Here is a 21914-nt window from a genome sequence, read left to right as displayed (position 1 = left end):
ATCTGATATTTATATTTATCTGATATTTATATTTATCTGATATTTATATTTATCTGATATTTATGTTTATCTGATATTTATGTTTATCTGATATTTATGTTTATCTGATATTTATGTTTATCTGATATTTATATTTATCTGATATTTTCCTGAGATATACTGTTGAAGTCAGAATTATTTGCCCCTGTATATTTTTCCCTAATTTCTGGGTTTAAAACATATTTTTATATATTATAGTATTAATAACTCATTCACTATAACTGATTTATTTTGACGACAGCACATAATATTGGATTAGATATTCTCCAAGACACTACTATTCAGCTTAAAGTGACAATTAAAGGCTTAACTAGGTTAAAGGTGCAGTAGGTGATTGTCTTCAGAAGCATTTGTTGTTGTGCTGGTTGAAAGTCTCTTCACAGTCTAATAGTAATGATTAAAGTAAATGATCTAAATGTATTTAAATGTATTTTAATATTTTGGGTAAGGTATAAAACTAAAAAATGTTCATCCAATTAAATAGAGTTGGGCAGACATCTCTCTATAATATTTCCGATAAGTAGACGAAACTGTCTGTCAGCAAATGCAGATTTAAACAACTGCGCAGCCGTTTGTACGCAGCTCCGCCGACCGCTGTTTGTGCTGCACGTTTACAAGAGAGAGCGCGCGCGAGATCGGTAAAAACCTGCTGAATCAAAACTTTATAAAACCTGAATCAATATTGGAGTTACCTTTGCATGCTGGAGAAAGGATGAAACAATGGCTGAAGGATTTCTTTTAGACAGGTTATGCAAAGCTGATGTAATGTTGTTGTTACAAATGGGCAGGGCCAGACAGAATCTGCGGAGGTTTTTTGCTATTTCTGTGGAGAATTTTGGTAAAAATCTGTGGATTTCTGCAGACTTATTTTGGGAGTATCCAGCGGAGTATCATAACTAAAACCTTAATATATTAAATAAAAGTAATAAATGACTGAATAAAAACTGAATAAATTAGTAAAATAAAAGTTAAAAAGTAAATAAACAGAATTAATGATGGGCTAAAAATCTGCGGAATTCTGTGGAAAATCTGTGAAAAATCTGCGGAATTCTGCGCTGCCAGATTCTGTGTGGGCCTACAAATGGCATATATCTTCACAGAAGTGTTGTTCAGCCACTAAAATCTTCCGATGAAAGATTGATAAGACTATTTTCAGTTTCATAAGGGACCTTTTACAGCATCGATAATGTAGATTTTAATTAGTTTAACAACAAAACACAAGGAAATAGCGCTATTCTGCCTAGCCTCTCCCTATATTGTTTACCATGCAACTCTAAACATTCACTCTGAAATAGCATGTCAGTATGGCTTGCACACCGTCGGACAAGCACTAGTCGCTTTAACACATGAGAGAGGGTTCTTTTGCGGTGCTCGTGTTTCAGGAGGCGTGGCTCTAGACGGCAGGGGAGGGACTGTGATTCAGAGATTTATGCTAAGCTGTTAGCATTGTGGAAGATCACCTACTGCACCTTTAATTAGGGTAAAGTTAGGGTAATTAGGCAAGTCATTGTATAACAGTGGTTTGTCCTGGAGACAATCCAAAACAAATATTGCTTAAGGGGGCTAATAATATTGACCTTAAAATGGGTTTAAACAGCCTGATCTCATGAGAAAACGTAAGTATTTTACATCTTGTCAGTTTAGTGGCTAATTTGTACGAATTTTCAGTCGTTCAATGTTTCAGACGTTTCAGAGTTCAGACGTACGATTTTAAAAAGGAGGCGTGGCACCCAACCCCACCCCTAACCCCAACCATCATTGGATGATGAGCCAATCATACTAAATTGTATGAATTAGATCGTAGGAATTCATACGAATTAGCCACTAAATCAAAAAGTTACAAATTGCTGTGAGCTTGCGTTGGTTTAAAACAATTAAAAACTGCTTTTAGTCTAGCTGAAATAAAACAAATAAGATTTTCTCCAGAAGAAAAAATATAGGAAATACTTAAATACTATGAAAAATATCTTAATCTGGTAAACATAATTTGGCAAATATTAGAAAAAGAAAGAAAATTCAAAAGGGGTGAATAATTTTGACTTCTTTGACTTGAAAAGTTCTCTAACCTGTAGTTTTGTAAGACTGAAAGAGCTGTTGTTCCCCTTCGGTTGGGGAACTTCAGTGCCATGAATGGGAGGATTCGGATCAGAAGCCGCTTATCTGGAGAGTATTGAACGGGCCAATGAATGAAATTAATTGGCAGCGTAAGCTTGCGCAGGTGTGCGACATCTGCAATTATCTCAGCATATAAGCACACCTGAGCCAGCAGACGCCATCCTTTTCGCTTCAGATCCTTTCTGAGTGAGTCGATGAGGGTTCCTCTTGCTGATCAGCACTTCAGAGCGAACGAGTGTGTCTCCCGGTCCAGAGTGGGTCTTCGCGGTGGCAGACGGTCGAGCTGGGTTACTCCCTTGCCTGCGGTTCTTTGGGTCCGGTCCTCCAGAGCGGTGCGTATAGTTGCAACTTTCCTAAAAGAGCAACACAGTCGTGCAGCACGTCCTTTTCAGGATGGCGCTCCGACTGTGCGTTTCTGGATGCGGGGGTTTCCTGTCTCCGGATGATGGACACGATCACTGCATTGCATGTTTGGGGGTCCAGCATGTTAATGCGGTGCTCGCGGGCGGTTCATGTCGTCATTGCGATGCCATGACCGTTGCACAGCTAAGATCGCGGCTAACTTTCGCAAGAGAGCGAGCCACCCCAGTTGCCTCCTGTTCTAAAAAAGCAGCGGGCGCTCGGGCAGATCTGAGGGTTTCAGCGGGAGCTAATCCGCCGCCCACGGGCTCGCGGACCTCTCGCTCCTCACGGCGCTCCATCCAAGCTTCGGGTGGTGAGAGTGATCCGTCTAACCAGATGGTAGCTCTCACACTCGCTGACACCGGAGATCAGATGTCCTCCGCGGCATCGGAGGGTGGGCTTTCACTGTCCGACGAAGATCCGGACCCGCTCGCCCCCTCCGGGCAGGTGAGCGCTGTCAAATCGGATCCTGAAGCGGACATGTTAGCCGTGCTTTCCCGGGCTGCTTCGGCCGTGGGGTTGGAGATGGTTTATCCCCCAGCTCCGCGGCCGGACCGACTAGATGGGTGCTACGTAGAGGACCAGAAGGCGAAGCCTTCCTAAGCCTCTCGTCCCCTTCTTCCCGGAAGTGCACAGTAGGCTCACGCAGTCCTGGAGGGCACCTTTCTCTGCCCGTGCTGCGAGTGCCTCCGCCCTCACCGCCCTTGACGGCGGAGCTGCCAGGGGGTATGAGTCGATCCCGTCAGTGGAGCGCGCTATCGCGGTCAATCTTTGTCCGCGCGGCGCCTCTACGTGGCGGGGTTTGCCCCGCCTCCCGTCCAAAGCCTGTAGGTTGTCTGCCTCCCTCGGAGCCAGAGCTTATAAGGCTGTGGGCCAGGCTGCTTCTGCTTTGCACGCGATGGCCACCTACCAGCGCTACCAAGCGCAGGCGCTGGCCGAGCTGCACGAGGGTGGGTCCAACCCAAGCTTATTACATGAGCTGCGCACCGCGACCGACTATGCTCTTCGGACTACTAAGTCCGCCGCGTGTGCGCTGGGGAGGACGATGTCCACACTTGTGGTTCAGGAACGCCACCTCTGGCTAAACCTGGCCGATATGCGCGACGTTGACAAAGTTCGCTTTCTTGACTCGCCCATATCCCAGGCTGGCCTGTTCGGCGACACCGTCGGTGAATTCACCCAGGAATTCAAGGCGGTGAAAGAGCAGTCGGATGCGATGGGCAATGTCATCTATCGGCGTGGCCGTAAGCCCGCTCCGCCCGCCGAGCCATCCACCTCCGCTGTTCCTCGCCGAGGGCGCCCGCCAACGAGTGCTGCCCCGCCCCCGCCTGCGCCTCCGGCCAAGCGGGCGCGGCGTTCACCTCGAAAGCAGGCAGCCCCTCCTGCCCAGGGCGCCGTTAAGTCCGGTAAACGGACCGCGAAGCGTCCCTGAGACAGGCCATCCGGAGAAGAGGAAACTTGCTCTTTCCCCGCTGGAGGGCGGGGCCCCGATAACAACGGTACTTTTCAGTGCCACCAAAACATCAGTAAAAGAGCACTTTTTCCCTTCCCCGGATGTGACTGCACGAGTTCTGCCAGTCCGGGACGCGCTGCCTTCCGGCTCGCAGACTCTACGTGCTTCGCCAGTGGCTCACGAGCGCTGGGGGGACGGTCTCCCTTCCCTCAGCCCTCCAGCCCCCTCTCCGGAGTCAGGGTGCGGAGCCAGAGCGAATCGCTCTCCTCCAGCTTTTCCGCGGGACCCTCGTGCTTCCCGGATCAGCACACCCACTCCGCGCTGCCCCACCGCTGGTACGTCAGCGATTGTAGCGATGACTCCATTAGCGAGGGCTCTGCCTGCCTGGTTAGCGCGGGCCAGCCCCTCGCGGTGGCTCATACGCACAATCAGACTCGGTTACGCGATTCAGTTCGCGAAACGGCCCCCCAAGTTTACGGGCGTGTATTTCTCCAGGGTCAACCCCCTGTCCGCCCCTGTCTTGCGAGAGGAGATTGCTGCCCTCCTGGCGAAGGGTGCAATCGAGCCGGTTCCTCCAGCCGAGATGGAGAGTGGGTTTTACAGCCCATACTTCATCGTACCCAAAAAGAGCGGTGGGTCACGGCCAATCCTAGATCTGCGCGTTTTGAACCGCTGTCTGCACAAGCTGCCGTTCAGAATGCTCACGCAGAGGCGCATTCTCCAATGCGTTCGTCCTCGGGATTGGTTTGCAGCCATAGACCTGAAGGACGCGTATTTCCATGTCTCCATTCTTCCACGCCACCGCCAATTTATGCGGTTTGCGTTCGAGGGTCGAGCGTGGCAGTACAAGGTCCTCCCCTTCGGGCTCTCTCTGTCTCCGCGGGTCTTCACCAAACTCGCGGAGGGTGCCCTAGCGCCCCTTCGGCTCGCGGGCATTCGCATACTCAGTTATCTCGACGACTGGCTGATTTTAGCCCACTCGCGGGAGCAATTGATTATGCACAGGGACGAGGTGCTTCGGCATCTCCGCCTACTGGGGCTTCAGGTCAACCGAGAAAAGAGCAAACTCGCCCCCGTGCAGAGGATTTCTTTTCTCGGGATGGAGCTGGACTCGATCACCATGGTAGCGCACCTCTCCGAGGAACGCGCTCGCCTGTTGCTGAACTGTCTGAGGGAGCTCGACAGCAAACTAGTGGTCCCACTGAAGTTCTTTCAGAGGCTCCTGGGGCATATGGCATCCGCAGCCGCCGTCACGCCGCTCGGGTTGCTCCATATGAAACCACTTCAGCACTGGCTTCACGATCGGGTCCCCAGACGCGCATGGCACGCGGGCACACACCGGGTCTCGGTTACTGCGCTGTGTCGCCGCGCCCTCAGCCCTTGGAACGACCCCTCGTTCCTACAGGCCGGTGTGCCTCTAGGACAGGCGTCCAGCCATGTTGTTGTTTCAACAGACGCTTCCAACACGGGTTGGGGGGCCATGTGTCGCGGGCATGCGGCTGCGGGCCTCTGGAAGGGTGCCCAGCTGCATTGGCATATCAATCGCCTAGAGCTGTTGGCAGTGTTCCTCGCTCTCCACCGCTTTTTACCGGTGCTGGAGCGGCAACACGTGCTGGTCAGGACGGACAGTACGGCGGCGGCGGCGTATATCAACCGCATGGGGGGTATGCGCTCTCGCCGCATGTCTCAGCTCGCCCGCCGTCTGCTCCTCTGGAGTCACCCGCGGCTGAAATCGCTGCGCGCCATTCACGTCCCAGGCACGCTCAATCGTGCAGCCGATGCGCTCTCACGACAGCTGTTACGCCCTGGAGAATGGAGACTCCACCCCGAGTCTGTTCAGCTGATATGGGCGCGATTCGGGGAGGCCCAGATCGATCTGTTTGCTTCCCCCGAGAACGCTCACTGCCAGTTGTTTTTTTCCCTGACCGAGGGCTCTCTCGGCACGGATGCACTGGCCCACAGCTGGCCTCGGGGCATGCGCAAGTATGCGTTTCCCCCAGTGAGCCTGCTCGCGCAGTTTCTGTGCAAGGTCAGGGAGGACGAGGAACAGGTTCTGCTAGTTGCGCCCCTTTGGCCCAACCGGACCTGGATATCAGAGCTCTCACTCCTCGCGACGGCCCTCCCCTGGCGGATCCCTTTGAGAGAGGACCTACTCTCTCAGGGACAGGGCACCATCTGGCACCCTCGCCCCGATCTTTGGAACCTCCACGTGTGGTCCCTAGACGCGAGGAAGACTTAGGTAACCTACCGACTGCGGTAGTTAATACCATCACTCAGGCTAGAGCCCCCTCCACGAGGCGCGCCTACGCCCTGAAGTGGAGTCTATTCACTGAATGGTGCGTCTCTCGCAGAGAAGACCCCCGAAATTGCCAGATTAGTGTTGTGCTCTCTTTCCTTCAAGAGAAGTTGGACAGCAGGCTGTCGCCCTCCACTCTCAAGGTTTACGTGGCCGCCATCTCCGCTTATCATAGCGCGGTAGCTGGCGGCACCGTGGGAAAGCATAACCTGGTCATCCAGTTCCTTAGGGCTGCTAGGCGAATTAATCCATCTCGCCCCCCTCTCATGCCCTCTTGGGATCTCGCCCTCGTTCTCACGAGTCTGCGATCCGATCCCTTTGAGCCACTCGAATCAGTATCTCTAAGATTTCTGTCCCTGAAGACAGCTCTGCTGGTTGCGTTGGCCTCCATCAAGAGGGTCGGGGACCTGGAGGCATTTTCGGTCAGTGACTCGTGCCTGGAATTCGGGCCGGATTACTCTCACGTTATCCTGAGACCCCGCCCCGGTTATGTGCCCAAGGTTCCTACCACCCCCTTTAGAGATCAGGTAGTGAACCTGCAAGCGCTGCCCCCGGAGGAGGCAGACCCAGCCCTTTCTTTACTTTGTCCAGTTCGTGCTCTGCGCATTTATGTGGACCGTACTCAGAATTTTAGATCATCTGAGCAGCTCTTTGTCTGTTATGGCGGTCGGCAGCAGGGAAGTGCCGTATCGAAACAAAGATTATCCCACTGGATTGTGGATGCCATTTCACTCGCTTATTCGAGTCGAGGTCAGCCGTGTCCCCCGGGAGTACGTGCACACTCCACTCAGAGCGTTGCATCCTCTTGGGCGCGTGCACGCGGCGCCTCTCTAACAGACATCTGTAGAGCTGCGGGCTGGGCGACACCCAACACATTTGCAAGGTTTTACAATCTGCGAGTGGAGCCGGTTTCCTCAAGGGTATTAGGTAACCCTTTGGTGATTGAGGAGACAACTCGGTAGGGTGTTGAAACACGCTTGCTGCGCCATTCTCCCTAACACGGAGGTACGTGCGCCTTTTTTATCTGTCAGTAAAGTTCCCCGTCAGGTGAGCCCTGCAGATTCCTCCGTGGCCCCCAGCACTGACTCAGCGGAGGAGTCACTTGCTGGCCCACTACGTTGTAGGTCTGCCCGCTGGTCAGCCCGCGTTTTGGGTATAGGTGCCTGCTATGCGTGATCCCCACTAGGCGATCCCATATGCTTATTCCGCCACGGTTAAGTCCCCCCCCTGGGCGGACCCGTGTCTTCCCTCTCCGCTAACCACTCTTTGCTATGCGTACTCCCCCTTTTTAGGGATGGTCCATAGATAAATTCTGCCATCTATCCCCCCCTTGGGTAACGGATGGCCTCCGCAGCGTCCTCCCTATCGGGATTGCACGCTTCCCAACGTACTGTCGTATTTCCTAGAATTATCTAGATGCTCACGACTTCCCAAAAAATATATCTAAATCCGTAAAACTTCTGTTGAAGTAGGATAAATTAGGGCCAGGGACACGTTGGAGGACCGCGCCCCCCATGATGTGGGTGCGTCACGCTTGCTTGACTATCTCCTCACCGGGGGTGTTGGTAAGGTGCAGTCATTATGGCGCTTTCCATATTCTCCCATTCATGGCACTGAAGTTCCCCAACCGAAGGGGAACGTTCGAGGTTACAGAAGTAACCCTTCGTTCCCCGAGGAGGGGAACGGAAGTGCCATATTCCGTCGCCATAATGACTGTCCCTTAGCTGTTTGAAAGTCTCTTCAGCTTAAAAGGATGGCGTCTGCTGGCTCAGGTGTGCTTATATGCTGAGATAATTGCAGATGTCGCACACCTGCGCAAGCTTACGCTGCCAATTAATTTCATTCATTGGCCCGTTCAATACTCTCCAGATAAGCGGCTTCTGATCCGAATCCTCCCATTCATGGCACTTCCGTTCCCCTCCTCGGGGAACGAAGGGTTACTTCTGTAACCTCGAACGGATGTTGTAATGGTTGAAGCGATGTTCAAATGTCAGCTTCAGGATTGGCTTTATTAAATCGCTGGGTGACTTAATCAAGGTGATTTTCATGCGCATTTTGTCAGTAAAACTGATTTTATTTCTAATCCTCCAGAATGTGCTTTTAAATGGCACAGGGTTTACTACACAGAGTTGTAGTACACTGATAAGCTATGACAAAATTTAGTTTAAATTAAATTGATCGATATTGACATTGAGATATTCATTTTTCAATAATGACAACCGTTTGCGTCACTTCTTAATGAATTGCGACTCTATGTAACAAAATAGTTTTGTGTAGTTTGGTTTCTATGTATGTATGTATGTGTGTGTGTCACATACAGTTGAAGTCAGAATTATTCACCCCCTTTGAATTTTATTTATTTATTTTTTTTAATATTTCCCAAATGATGTTTAACAGAGCAAGGAAATTTTCACAGTATGTCTGATAATATTTTTTCTTCTGGAGAAAGTCTTTTTTGTTTTATTTTGGCTAGAATAAAAGCAGTTATTATTTTTTTAAACACCATTTTAAGGTCAATATTATTAGCCCCTTTAAACTATATATTTTTTCTCGATAGTCTACAGAACAAACCATCATTATACAATAACTTGCCTAATTACCCTAACCTGCCTAGTTACCCTTATTAACCTAGTTAATCCTTTAAATGTCACTTTAAGCTGTATAGAAGTGTCATGAAGAATATCTAGTCTAATATTATTTACTGTCATCATGGCAAAGATAAAATACATCAGTTATTAGAGATGAGTCTTTAAAAATATTGTGATTAGAAATGTGTTGAAAAAAGCTTCTCTCCGTTAAAAAGAAATTGTGGAAAAATAAACAGGGGGGCTAATAATTCAGGGGGGCTAATAATTCTAAAATCAACTGTATATACAGTGTTAGTTTCATTGAGCAAAAATTTTCGTCATAACTTTTAATGACAAACAAGTTTCTATTGACAAAATCTAAACGAAAATTAAGTGATGACAATCACAACTATAATATAAATAAACTGAAATTTTCATTGACTAATAAAAATAAGAAGAGAATGTGATTAAGGGATGTTTTTCATTGCATGACCCTCTACGGTCCACAGTACACAGGATGCGATTACATCATCTTTTATAGGGGGGTCTGTCAGATTAAACTATAATGAAATGGAAGGAGTTAACAGAGCAATAGGACTGAGTGCACATTTTACAAGTTAACACTTTATCATTTGCCAGTCATATGTCATATTTTGTATAAATAAATGTATTAAATATTTAATTAAATTACACTTAAATTAAACCAAATATATTTTAGTCAACAAAGTTTTGAGTGGATTTAGTCGAATGAAATTTAGTTAACTAAAACTAAAATGATTCAGAAGACTAAATAAGACAAACAAATTGAATTTTAGTCAAAATTGATCGAGAATAAAACTTAATCAAAATTTGCTTTCATATAATAAATGTGTATATAATAAATATAATACACACGCACATATATGATGTCAGAACAAATTTTCATTTTGATTTAACTGAGCGCTACCCCAGATAGTCATGCAATGTTGAAACAACAGCGATCCGCTGATTATGAATATCATGCAGTGTGAACTCGCCATTAATTACATTCACCATTTCAATTAGATTAATCTCCCAAGCCTTAATGGGCATTTTTTTTGAGCATGCCTAATGAGCATGTTTAACATGTGTCTTTTTTTTATCTCTGCAGGGTCAGAGGAAGAATCTGGTGTTTGAGAAAACTCTTCATCCAAAACTCCTCACGCTGCTACACAAGAGCCGAATTGGACAAAAAAGAAAATCTCTTCGGCGATGATCTCTCGCTGTCTCTGTCACACACACGTCGAGTCTTCCAGATAATTCCAAACAAAACACCCACAATCTCCAGACCTCAGGTTGTCCTTCAAACTAAGATTTGCAAAGGAGTTACAGATGATTAGATGGGCTTTCTATGTATGTAACTTACTGTTACTAGCACCACATGGCCAAAACGAGTCAGGTTCGGTGATCTCAAGGTATTTCATCAGTCCAAACATGACATTTCAAGCAAAAAAGTGGTATTAATTGATTCACGTGGTTAACAAAGGACCTGGAAGATGCTTTTTTTTTCTTCCTTTGGTTTAAGACAAGATTCATTTAGTACCCTCTCTCATATACAGCTCATTAGTCATTTTATACATGATTTAAGGTGATTTATATACTGCCTGATAGTATATAGCAACTTCTATCTATGCAAACTTTTACATACATGCAATATATATATGCATACTCTATGAAGAATTCATGGTATAGTACAGTTGAAGTCAAAATTATTCAGAATTTTTTTTTTTTTTTTCAGATATTTCCAAAATGATGTTGAACAGATTCAGGACATTTTCACAGTATGTCTGATAATATTTTTTCTTCTGAAGAAAGTCTTATTTGTTTTATTTCGGCTAGAATAAAAGCAGTTCTTAATTGTTTTAAAGCCATTTTAAGCTCAATATTAGTAGCCCCCTTAAGCAATATTTGTTATGGATTGTCTCCAGGACAAACAACTGTTATACAATGACTTGCCTAATTACTCAAACTTTACCCTAATTAACCTAGTTAAGCCTTTAAATGTCACTTTAGGCTGAATACTAGTATCTTGAAGAATATCTAATCAGATATCATGTGCTTTCATCATAACAAATGTAAAATAAATCAGTTATTAGAGATGAGTTATATACATACTGTATAATGAATCACAGCCAGCAAATTATTACTTGTATTAATTCATACTCACTGCAAAGTGATTTTTACCTCTTTGTTTAGAAGTGAAAACACATTTTAAGAAAGTTTATCAGTGATGTACTGATTACAAGCATCTAAGAGTGACGTTTAGATGGACAGTAGCCCCTTTCACACAGTGATACCGGTAAATATCCGGAAAATTTCCGGAACGACTTTACTGGTAAATTCAAAAAAGTGCTGTTCACACAGGCGAGGACGTTACGGAAATTTTCCGGAAAAGAGCGTTCACACATCCATCGCAAAATACCAGTAAATTCTGACATCATTAACCAGAAATGAGCTCTAAACGGCTGCGCTTGTATTTGTAAACATTTGACTAAATTACAAACTCTGTGGATGATCAGTATTGTGAACAACTTCGATGAAAACCTATAGAGAAACACTTTCGCATGTCGAGATGTTCATGATATGTGTGTGTGCTGGCGCTCACAGGCTGTTTCACAGGCACACGCAAAGCTTGAAGGTAAACAAACAGCGGCTTATCATAAGCATCTTTCTCGATGATTATTTACACATTTGGCATTAAGAAGAACATAGAAACGTGATCTGACTCACTTCTAGCAGCTAAATGCATCTGGAAAAATATTCAAAGGCTGTTATTTTCATAAACCGCGCGCACGTGAATGCGTCTGACTGTTGTGATTGGCTAAAGCAGACGTCTCACGTCAGCATGTTCTAGACGTGGACGCGCTCTTTCCGGCAATCTTCCGTCTGCATTCACACAGAGCAGCATTCCGGCAAATTGCCGGTAATGTTACAACTTCTCTTTCCGGAAAATAGCCAGAACGAATTTACCGGCATTTTCAAAAAGGACCTGTTCACACATACAACCTTTCCGGAAAATTGCCGGTAATTTTCCGGAAAGCTCTGTATGTGTGAAAGGGGCTAATAACAACATAAACACACAATAAATAAGTAAACAGCAGTAAAAAAAGCATCTAATGGATATACTCATGCAAGTTCTGCAATTCACCCTGACAGATGAGTTTGATATTAAACACTCATCAAATGGCTGTAGACTGTATTGAGCTGATTATCCGAGACTGTAGTTTGAATGAATCTTGTCTGTGCGTGACACGTTGACATTACAGTATGTATTGCATTATTTTGAGCATGATAAACTCCTGAAGCTTAACTCTTTCCCTGCCACTGATGAGAAAACTTGTCAAATAAGAGACAACACTTCCCCGGCATTGATGGGTTTTTACAGTTTTTAGAAATAAAGATTCAAAATCTGTCACTGGGGCAGTACCTTTTCAAAAGGTTTATTTTCGTTCCTAACAAGTCCTTAAGGGTGTACTCACACGAGGCTGTCTGAACCATGCCCGGGTGCATTTCCCTGTTTGTTTGAAAAGTGTAAGTGCTCCGAATAGGGTCCAGGTGTAACGGAGGCCAGCTAGTAAGTGCTGTGCAGGTAAACCTCCCTCCTCTGACCTCTAAAGGTGCTCTAGTGACAGACGCTAGAGGTCATGGTCTTTAGCCTCCTTGGTAGAGCACCCGACTCCCATGCGGAAGGTCGCCGGTTCGATACCAGCTCGGAGTGGGTTGGGTGGCTTAAGACCGTCGGGGTTACACAGGCATGGTTCAATTGGTCGTCCCTGGCCTGGTTGGATCAGTTTGGTTGGGCTTTGGCGCAGTACGCTTGTAGTGTGAGTGACTTTTAAGGGGCTGTTTCATATGTGTTTATTAATCATTCTTACTGTTTAATGAACTGTCGTAGTTTATTAAAGACGCAAACCCCTCACTGCACCTTCAGCTGCACCTCCTAATTCTTGCTGTACAAGGTTCAGCAACGATTTGACTGTGTGTCACTGCATCACGAACCACTAAAAATAATACTAAACTATTTAACTGAAGCAATGTCCTCTGTGCTGAGCGAGAGTTCTTCTCTTCACTTCTTCACTTCTCTCTCTCTTCTCTTCACTTCTCTTCTTCTTTTGCATCATTGATGATGGAAGCGTGCTCCGGCTCGGAAGGTTAAATGCAGTGTGACTGTAGGCCGTCATGGCGGAGGCGCTTTGGCATGGTCCAAGTCAACTGTACCTACTGTGAGTAGGCCCTGAAGGTACATATCGATACATAAAAAGTACAAATGTGTACCTCAATACCTTAACCCTTTCACTGCCTGCTCTACCAAATGGTTGACCATATTTTAATGACTGTTAAAGTCGTGTAAAGAATGACTGTTTTAAATAATGACTTACACACACACAGCATTGTTGGTTTACAAAAAAAGCAAACAAACATAATCCTGTTGCACTGCTACACTTGATTTTGGTTTTATTGTAAAAAACAAAAATTAGATAATAAGATTCTGAAATGTTTTGATTTAAACAGAACAAAATAAATCAAATCAAAATATTTTAGATTCTCATTTAAAATGTTCATGGCATACTTAAAAAAAAAAGAAAGATGATTTAGTATTCAAACAAGTCTTACACTTACAATATTTTAAGATTTTCATAGTATATGTATTCCCACATAGCAAACTTTCTCTGGCCCAGCTCTGGCCCACACAATCAGGTTTTGCTTGGCCCACATGCCGCAGTAAATTACGGTACATGACTGGACCAAATCTGGCTTTCAGACAAGGGCCAAACACGGACCATATCTGGGCCAAGTCTCAGTCAAGTTAATAACTCATAACTGGGCCTGAACTGGGCCAGATAGGTTGGTGTGTCACGATTGCAATGAAATTGATAAACCCATGGAGTGATGCGCTTTAGGCACACTATGGGCACGCTTTTTCTCAAAGTGACCTGATTGGTAGAATTTTTTTTCTTTACTCAAAAATGATTTTAGTGTATTTTAAATGTGGGTCGAGACTGGCCAAACTCACATGGCCCACTTATCAAATTTTTAAATCTGGGCCAAATACTACGTTTTTCATCTGGCCCAAATCTTGTGTACCGCCTTAAAGACGGTGCCACCTTTGCCAAACCCGGGCCATGTTTGGCCACATGCTGTATGCCAGTGCCGGATGAATGCCTGCTGTGCCAGCTTTATGCCAAATTTGGGCCAGAATTCTTTGCTACTAGGGTTAATTCCGGTACTTTTACCATAAACTGACAAATCAACCATTTGGTGGAGGCTGATATTTTAAAAATTATGGGATGTGTTGAAAAAAATGCATAGAGTGTGTAAACTAGTGACATTAGGAGGAGAGATGCAATCCCATTTTTTTCTTGTTGGGGTAGTTCAAGGGTTTAAGGTACAAAAGTGAATCTTAAAGGAACTAACGTCCATCTGTACAGTACAAAAGTTTGACTTTTGAAAAAGTACCACCCCAGTGACAGATTTTGTATTTCTGCATGATAGTTTATAAAGACATCTGATGGCCCTCAGAATATTTTCTGCTAGGAATATTTGAGCATGTTATATATCAAAATAAAGGATCAAGCCTGATTCTACACTCTCAGAAATAAAGGTACACAAGCTGTCACTGTGGTGCTACCTTTTCAAAAGGTACAAATTTGTACCTAAAAGATCTATATTAATACCTCAAGGGTACATATTAGTACCTAAAAACTACAAAAGTGTTCCTCTTAAAATGTTCAGGTACTAATATATACTTTTGAGGTACCAATATGTACCCTTTAAGTACAAATGTGTACCTTTTGAAAAAGTACCACCCCAGTGACAGATTTAGTATTTCTGCATAATAGTATATAAATATAAGGTGAAATTCAGCTAAACTCCCTAAAAAGGCATATCATTTAAATGCACTGCTTTTAGAAAAGAAGCGTTTTTCTTAGTTTTTTTTTTTTTTAAATGAAAGTGGTAATAAAACATGAACACATTAAGATGCACTCTCAGAAATAAAGGTATGCGAGTTGTCACTGGGGTGGTACCTTTTTATTGGTACCTCAAAAGTATATATTAGTTCCTAAACATTTTAAGAGGAACACTTTGTACTTTTTAGATACTAATATGTACCCTTGAGGTATTAATATGGACCGTTATTTGTACCTTTTGAAAAGGTACCACCCCAGTGACAACTCACGTACTGTACCTTTATTTCTGAGAGTGTAGAATAAAGTTTAAAAAGCAGAGGCTTGATCCTTTATTTTGATATATAACATGCTCAAATATTCCTAGCAGAAAATATTCTGAGGGTCATCAGATGTAGGTGAAATCCTTCAAAATGCTGGCTTTTTAAAGATAAAACTCTGGCAGGGAAAGAGTTAAAACGTTATTTGTGCCTTTCCTGTTGGTGCACTTGCATAAAGTATGTTTCAGGCCAAATCTGTGCGTTCATTGTCCGACCATGCCTAATTTAATTTCTTTATTGTGACCCGGTCCGCCCCTTTTCATTGAATTTCTCCAAGCTACACATCGTGTTGGGCTACGTTTGATGATCTGACCTGGTTTTCCAGCACTACCTCAGATCAGAATAATAATCATCTAAAAAACAGTCCTGTCAGCGAGACGGTACTTCACAGGTACTTTACTTTACATCATCTGTCCTTGGAAAAAGAAGCATTTCATTGAGGTTTCAGGTCTTGGTTTTGTTAATTCAAAAAGAAATGGCAGCTGTTATTTACAAATCTTTGTGTTTTCATTTATTCATGTTTTGCTTATCAAGAAGAAATGAACTGACTGAATATATTTGGGGAACGTTGTGAAGTTTTGCTTCATTGTTATGGTCTTGTTAAACCTGTAATGTAATCAGGCTGGAGTAGGACTACATTTCCCAGAATGCGTTGCTCTCGCCTTTCGTTTTCCCTTAAAGGGACGCTGACATTTCATAGAAATTAACCAGCATACAAGCTTACCAAAAGTGCCTCCACGAAATGAACACTTCATGAAGTTTATACATGTGTGCATCAGCCAACACAGAAAACTCACCTGTTACCAGGTCCATTAACATAATAAACATTAATGGATTTGAGCCTGAGACGATCCTTAATGCCGAGTTCAGACTGCAGGATTTTCAAAGTAGTTGCATCACTGATGTTTTCACACTGCATGATAAGGGTGTCATGATCCTCCAAATCCTCGATTCGATTACATTTTCGATTCTAAAGGCACGATTCGATTCGATTTTCGATAATTAATAATTAATTAATTAATGACCAATGAATTATTTGTAGCCTACCGTTTAAACTACCTGACCTGCATGGTCTTTGTTTTACCCATAAACAAATCATACAGTAAATGAATAAAGGCAAGATACACACATAATTACCACCTGTCAATCACAATCAAAGGCAGTGATCTGTGTCGTTATAATGGCGTCAGTAAAAAAGACGCACAACCAACAGGAACCAGCCAACAGTATCTGAGGTGTTCGCTAAAATTACGAAGTACAAGTGAGTGAAAGATTGAAGCAGTCCTCTGACTGCCTGGACCTGCTGTCTCGAGCGCATGGCTGTGTGTGCGTCTGTGTCTGTGTGGTCACGTGATGTGCATTTTCAGAGGTAGAGAGGAAGGAGGGCTGCTCAGAAATGCTACACGCCACTGTGGATGTCAAATCGTTGTCGTTCTAAAATGCCATTTAAAAACAAAGACTGTAAACAGGGCCTGAGTGTGTACTTTTCACAAGCGGATTTGCAACAGGGGCGGGCCGAGGATCGCGATGCCGGTGTTGTCTATCGGACGAACCGTACGTAAGACGTACATAGCAGAGCTTGCAAAACTGTGTTTTTTTTGTCGACAACAAAAACGTTGTCAACATAACTCACTGGAAATCCAAAATGCTTCCACACCGGCGACTTCATTGAAAGAGGAAAGGGTTTAAGTTCTGTCGACGGGTCTCCTGCTTCTGCAGTTTAACAAGCACTTCAACAAGCCTGTTATTTTCCCGCTTGGCAAGCCAAGCTGACATGACATGGGGGCGTGGCAGCATCGACGATTCTATTTTTTGATTCGATAATCGAATTTGAGCATAAATTTCGATCGAGTTCGATTAAAAATCGAAATCGTGACACCCCTACTGCATGACTATCTGGGCTAGTGCTCCCCCTCTGCTGTGTTTACACTGCAAGATGGATCGGCGGCAGGGCAAACTATGTCTCACAATCAAACACTCGCAGGAAGTGACATGGAAACAACGCATGATCACGTAGTATATCTTGTGTTATTAACTACATGATGAGAAAGAAGTCTTTAGTGGGCTAGAAAATGAACTTATTTTCCTCTTCTGGCTTTAGGGAAGTAGTAATTTCTCCTCTGCTGTTTTCTGTTTCGACTCTATTGTGATATTGCTCAGATGACAAGTCAAACAGACACGGAGGCCAAATTTATACTAGTTTTTCCTTCATTTCAGAAATGAATTAATATGTGAATATAGCAATATAACCTCCTGCTGGCCTGCAGATACCCACACTAGTGGACGCTGCTCTCTCATTGGTTGTAGGCGATCGCCGATGTTATTTTCAGTCAGAACACACTGTACACGGCATGATTTTGAATCACAGACAGCTTCAGATATTTAGCATGCCGGATATCTGACGGGCAATCGCATCACAGCAAGAAGTTAGCGGGTTCGAGCCTCGGCTTGGTCAGTTGGCATTTCTGTGTGGAGTTTGCATGTTCTCCCCATGTTGGCGTGGGTTTCCTCCAGGTGCTCCGGCTTCCCTACAAGTCCAAACACATGTGGTGTAGGGGAATCGGATATTAAAAGATTTTGTTAAATAAAAGATTTTTCTTGAGTCATCCACCATAATTTTGTGGCTCAAAAGTATCAGTTCAGGCACTGTTTTGGCACTGGTATCGTTTTAAAAATATAGATTTAGCACCGGTACCGAAATAACCCCAAGCGATTCCCAACCCTAGTAATTTCTCAACCTGTCGGTGAGAATCGAGGCTAAAATCATGCAGTCTGAACTGGGCATAAGTAAGTAATAAAAGGAAACACTGGAAGTCTTGCCTGAATGTTTTTGGTTTTTGTCAGTAAATGGTCAAATCGGTGGAAGGTTTTGAACGTCTGAACCACAAACACCGGCATCTTTCATATCGCATCATAATTGTTGGCTTCGTTTAATCACAAATCTTCATTTTTTTTATCAAAATAAAAAGGACGAATCCCAAATGTTACATACACAAGATAAATGACAGCAGTTCTCTATTGAAAAGATTTCCTCATCGCTTCAGTTTCAATGGGGGTTTTTATAGAGATCTTTGTTTTTAAAGCATTTCTTAAAGATGGCACTCACTACGAGCATTTTTATGACTAAATAGAGTTGTGTAAAACGGAAAGAAATGATGATTATACAACGATGATTTTTAGCAAATCCTGCAATATGCTGCAAACTTGTTTCTTCCAAAACAAGACAATTGTGTGTACTGTTTTCCAATACAAATATATATATAGTTGAAGTCAGAATTATTCGCCCCCTTTGAGTTTTTTTCTTTTTTTAATATTTCCCAAATGATGTTTAACAGAGCAAGGCAATGTTCACAGTATGTCTGATAATATTTTATTTCTTCTGAAGAAAGTCTTATTTGTTTTATTTCGGCTAGAATAAAAGCAGTTATTCATTTTTTAAGCCATTTTAGGGACAAAATTATTATCCCCTTTAAGCTTTATTTTTTCCGATAGTCTACAGAACAAACCATCATTATACAATAACTTGCCTAATTACCCTAACCTGCCTAGTTCACCTAATTAACCTAGTTAAGCCTTTAAATGTCACTTTAAGCTGTATAGAAGTGTCTTGAAGAATATCTAGTCTAATATTATTTACTGTCATCATGGCAAAGAGAAAATAAATCAGTTATGAGAAATGAGTTATTGAAACTATTATGATTAGAAATGTGTTGGAAAAAATCTCTGTTAAACAGAAATAGGGTAAAAAATAAACAAGGCAAGGCAAGTTTATTTATATAGCACATTTCATACACAATGGCAATTCAAAGTGCTTTACATAAACAAGAATAAAGAAATAAGTAAAATAAAAATAAAAACAAATAATAAAAATGAAAAACAAAACAAAACATAAAAACAGGTAAAATGTGATATAAAAGAAACAGGGGGCTAATAATTCTGACTTCAACTGTATATGTTTATAAATCAAGAAACTTTGACTTGAGAAGCTGAATTATTTTAGTGTCATTGTTGTTTTTAGTAATCCTTTAAATTATATTTAGAATTTTCCATTTTAATTTAGTTTAATTTGAATCATTTTGTCTCTAGTTAATTTTTTTTAATGTTTACATGTTACAAGCACAATCACCTTACAGCAAGAAAGCTTCTGGTTCGATCCTTGGTCAGTTGGCATGTCTGTGTGTAGTTTTTATGTTCTCACCGTGTTGGCGTGGGTTTCCTCCGGGTGCTCCGGTTTCCCCCACAAGTCCAAAGACATGCGGTACAGGTGAATTGGGTAAGCTAAATTGTCCGTAGTGTATGTATGTGAATGAGTGTGTATGGATGTTTCCCAGTGATTGGTTGCAGCTGGAAAGGCATCCGCTGCGTAAAACATATGCAGGATAAGTTGGCGGTTCATTCCGCTGTGGCGACCCCAAATTAATAAAGGGGCTAAGCCGAAAAGAAAATGAATGAATGTTTCAATGTAATAATAAATCATTTAATTTAACATAAACATATTTGTGATTGCTGAATAATTCAAATATTCTTGGGAAAAAAAAATGTGTAGTCTATTTAGGTTGATTTGGCTATATATTTATTAGGGGTGTAACGGATCACGGTTGATCGGATCACAACCCATGGTTCAGAACACACGTGACCTGCGGATTAATACATTTTATTAACTTGTAGATTAATCCTAAATTTGTGCCGATTACAGAGAGAGATTGCCTCCCACGTCTATCAAATTGCATGTATGAAAGCATTTCAGCTTTCCTGTAAAATATAATGAGGACAGAAGTTGTGGTGGGTTATTGGGGATGTGGTGGGTTTCTTAGGTTATTGAAGGTGTTTTCTGTCATTACTTGTTTAGCCTGCATTAATGCATCTTTAAAAGATCGGGATCTCAACACCCACGCAACAATTATTATAAATGATGGTGATTTGCATACGTTTATTAATCCTCGAACAGTCAAATAACACAGCAGTACTGGAAGAACAGTTTATAGTTTAGATAAAACCGCTGATGTTTATGGTAAAGATTAAATCATCAAACTCACTTGACGCTCAAAAGTTGTAGGCAGCAATTACTTTATTTAACCAATAGCTGGCGACAATCAGTTGTCAAAAATACACCACTGAATAATTCTTCAACAATGATCATCCAGCAATGAAACATGAAGTTTATGAGTGAATAACTGAATCATTTAATGTAGATTAATCTAAAAAATAAATATGGGTTGGACAAATTATAATGTTAGATTTCTACATACATAGCGTTATCAGCAATAGTAGTAGGAACAGTGAATTTTCCACAGTACTAAATATTTTACAATTTATTTTTATTCAGCTGATTATTTCTTCATTTATATATATATATATATATATATATATATATATATATATATATATATATATATATATATATATATATATATATATATATTTAAATTACAGCTTTTAAATTGTTTCTTGCAGTATTGTTTTTGTAATAAATGGAAAGCAAATGGCATTTGTCTCCTCCCCGATCTGAAAAATGGTCCGATCCGTGACTAAAAAACCATAATGGGATAGGAACCATGAGATTTGTGATCTGTTACACCACTACTATATATATATATATATATATATATATATATATATATATATATATATATATATATATATATATATATATATATATATATATATATATATATATATATATATACAGGGTGGGTGGATACACCCTAATAAAATGGGAATGGTTGGTGATATTAACGTCCTGTGTTTGTGGCACATTAGTATATGTGAGGGGAAAGAATAAAGTTACATTTAAAACCAAGCACACCATTGTTTCCAATAAGTTTATTAAGGTGTATCCATATAAATGGCCCACCCTATATATATATATATATATATATATATATATATATATGCATACAGTTAAAGTCAGAATTATTAGCCCCCCTTTGATTTTTTTTTTTTTTAATATATTTCCCAAATGATGTTTAACAGTATGTCTGATAATATTTTTTCTTCTGGAGAAAGTCTTATTTGTTTTATTTTGACCAGAATAAAAGCAGTTTTTTAATTTTTTTTATTAACCATTTTAAAGACAAAATTATTAGCTCCTTTAAGCTATATATTTTTTCGACTGTCTACAGAACAAACCATCGTTATACAATAACTTGCCTAATTACCCTAACCTGCCTAGTTAACCTAATTACTCTAGTTAAGCCTTTAAATGTCACTTTAAGCTGTATAGAAGTGTCTTGAAGAATATCTAGTCTAATATTATTTACTGTCATCATGGCAAAGATAAAATAAATCAGTTATTAGAGATGAGTTATTAAAACTATTATGATTAGAAATGTGTTGAAAAAAAAAACTTTTCTCTGTCAAAACAGAAATTGGGGAAAAAAATAAACAAGGGGCGAATAATTCTGACTTCAATTGTATGTATATAACTTATCAAATTAACATGAAAATTGTAACAAAAGTTTATATATAAACTTTTTGTTACAATTTTCATGTTAATTTGATTGTAACCATGATAAGAAGTTTTGTTTTGTATATATAGTTATGTATTAAATAATATTAATAAATAAAAAATGAGGTGAGTTTATACTTGAAACAAGTCAAATAAAAGTCACTCTCATTAAAGTAAGTTCAGATAAAAATTGAATGATGTTAATTGACAAAGTTAAGTTAAGACCTCTTATTTTAAATTCATTTTGTACTGAGCTTCTCAAGTAAAGGTGTATCACTTGAAGAATGTGTACATATTTGTACTAGAAAACAAGACAAACATACAGAGGAAGAAAATCTCTTTATATATAT

At 41.7% G+C, this 21914-nt stretch overlaps 1 protein-coding gene across 2 annotated transcripts in view; it reads left to right on the top strand.

Moving 5' to 3' along the window:
- Positions 1–10328, top strand: part of rnf43 (ring finger protein 43) — a 257307-nt gene extending 246979 nt beyond the window's left edge. For both annotated transcript variants that reach the window (XM_087253165.1, XM_087253164.1), the window contains exon 10: positions 10002–10328. In XM_087253165.1, the coding sequence (XP_087109291.1) occupies positions 10002–10027 (26 nt within the window). In that variant the 3' untranslated portion in view covers positions 10028–10328. The remainder of the gene's footprint in view (positions 1–10001) is intronic.
- The last annotated feature ends 11586 nt before the right edge of the window (positions 10329–21914 follow it).

Source organism: Danio rerio, chromosome 5 (genome assembly GCF_052040795.2).
Source record: "Danio rerio strain M-AB ecotype USA chromosome 5, GRCz13ab, whole genome shotgun sequence".
Classification (NCBI taxonomy): Eukaryota; Metazoa; Chordata; class Actinopteri; order Cypriniformes; family Danionidae; genus Danio; species Danio rerio.
Note: the sequence above shows the minus strand (reverse complement) of the source record. Positions and strands in the feature narration are given on the sequence as shown.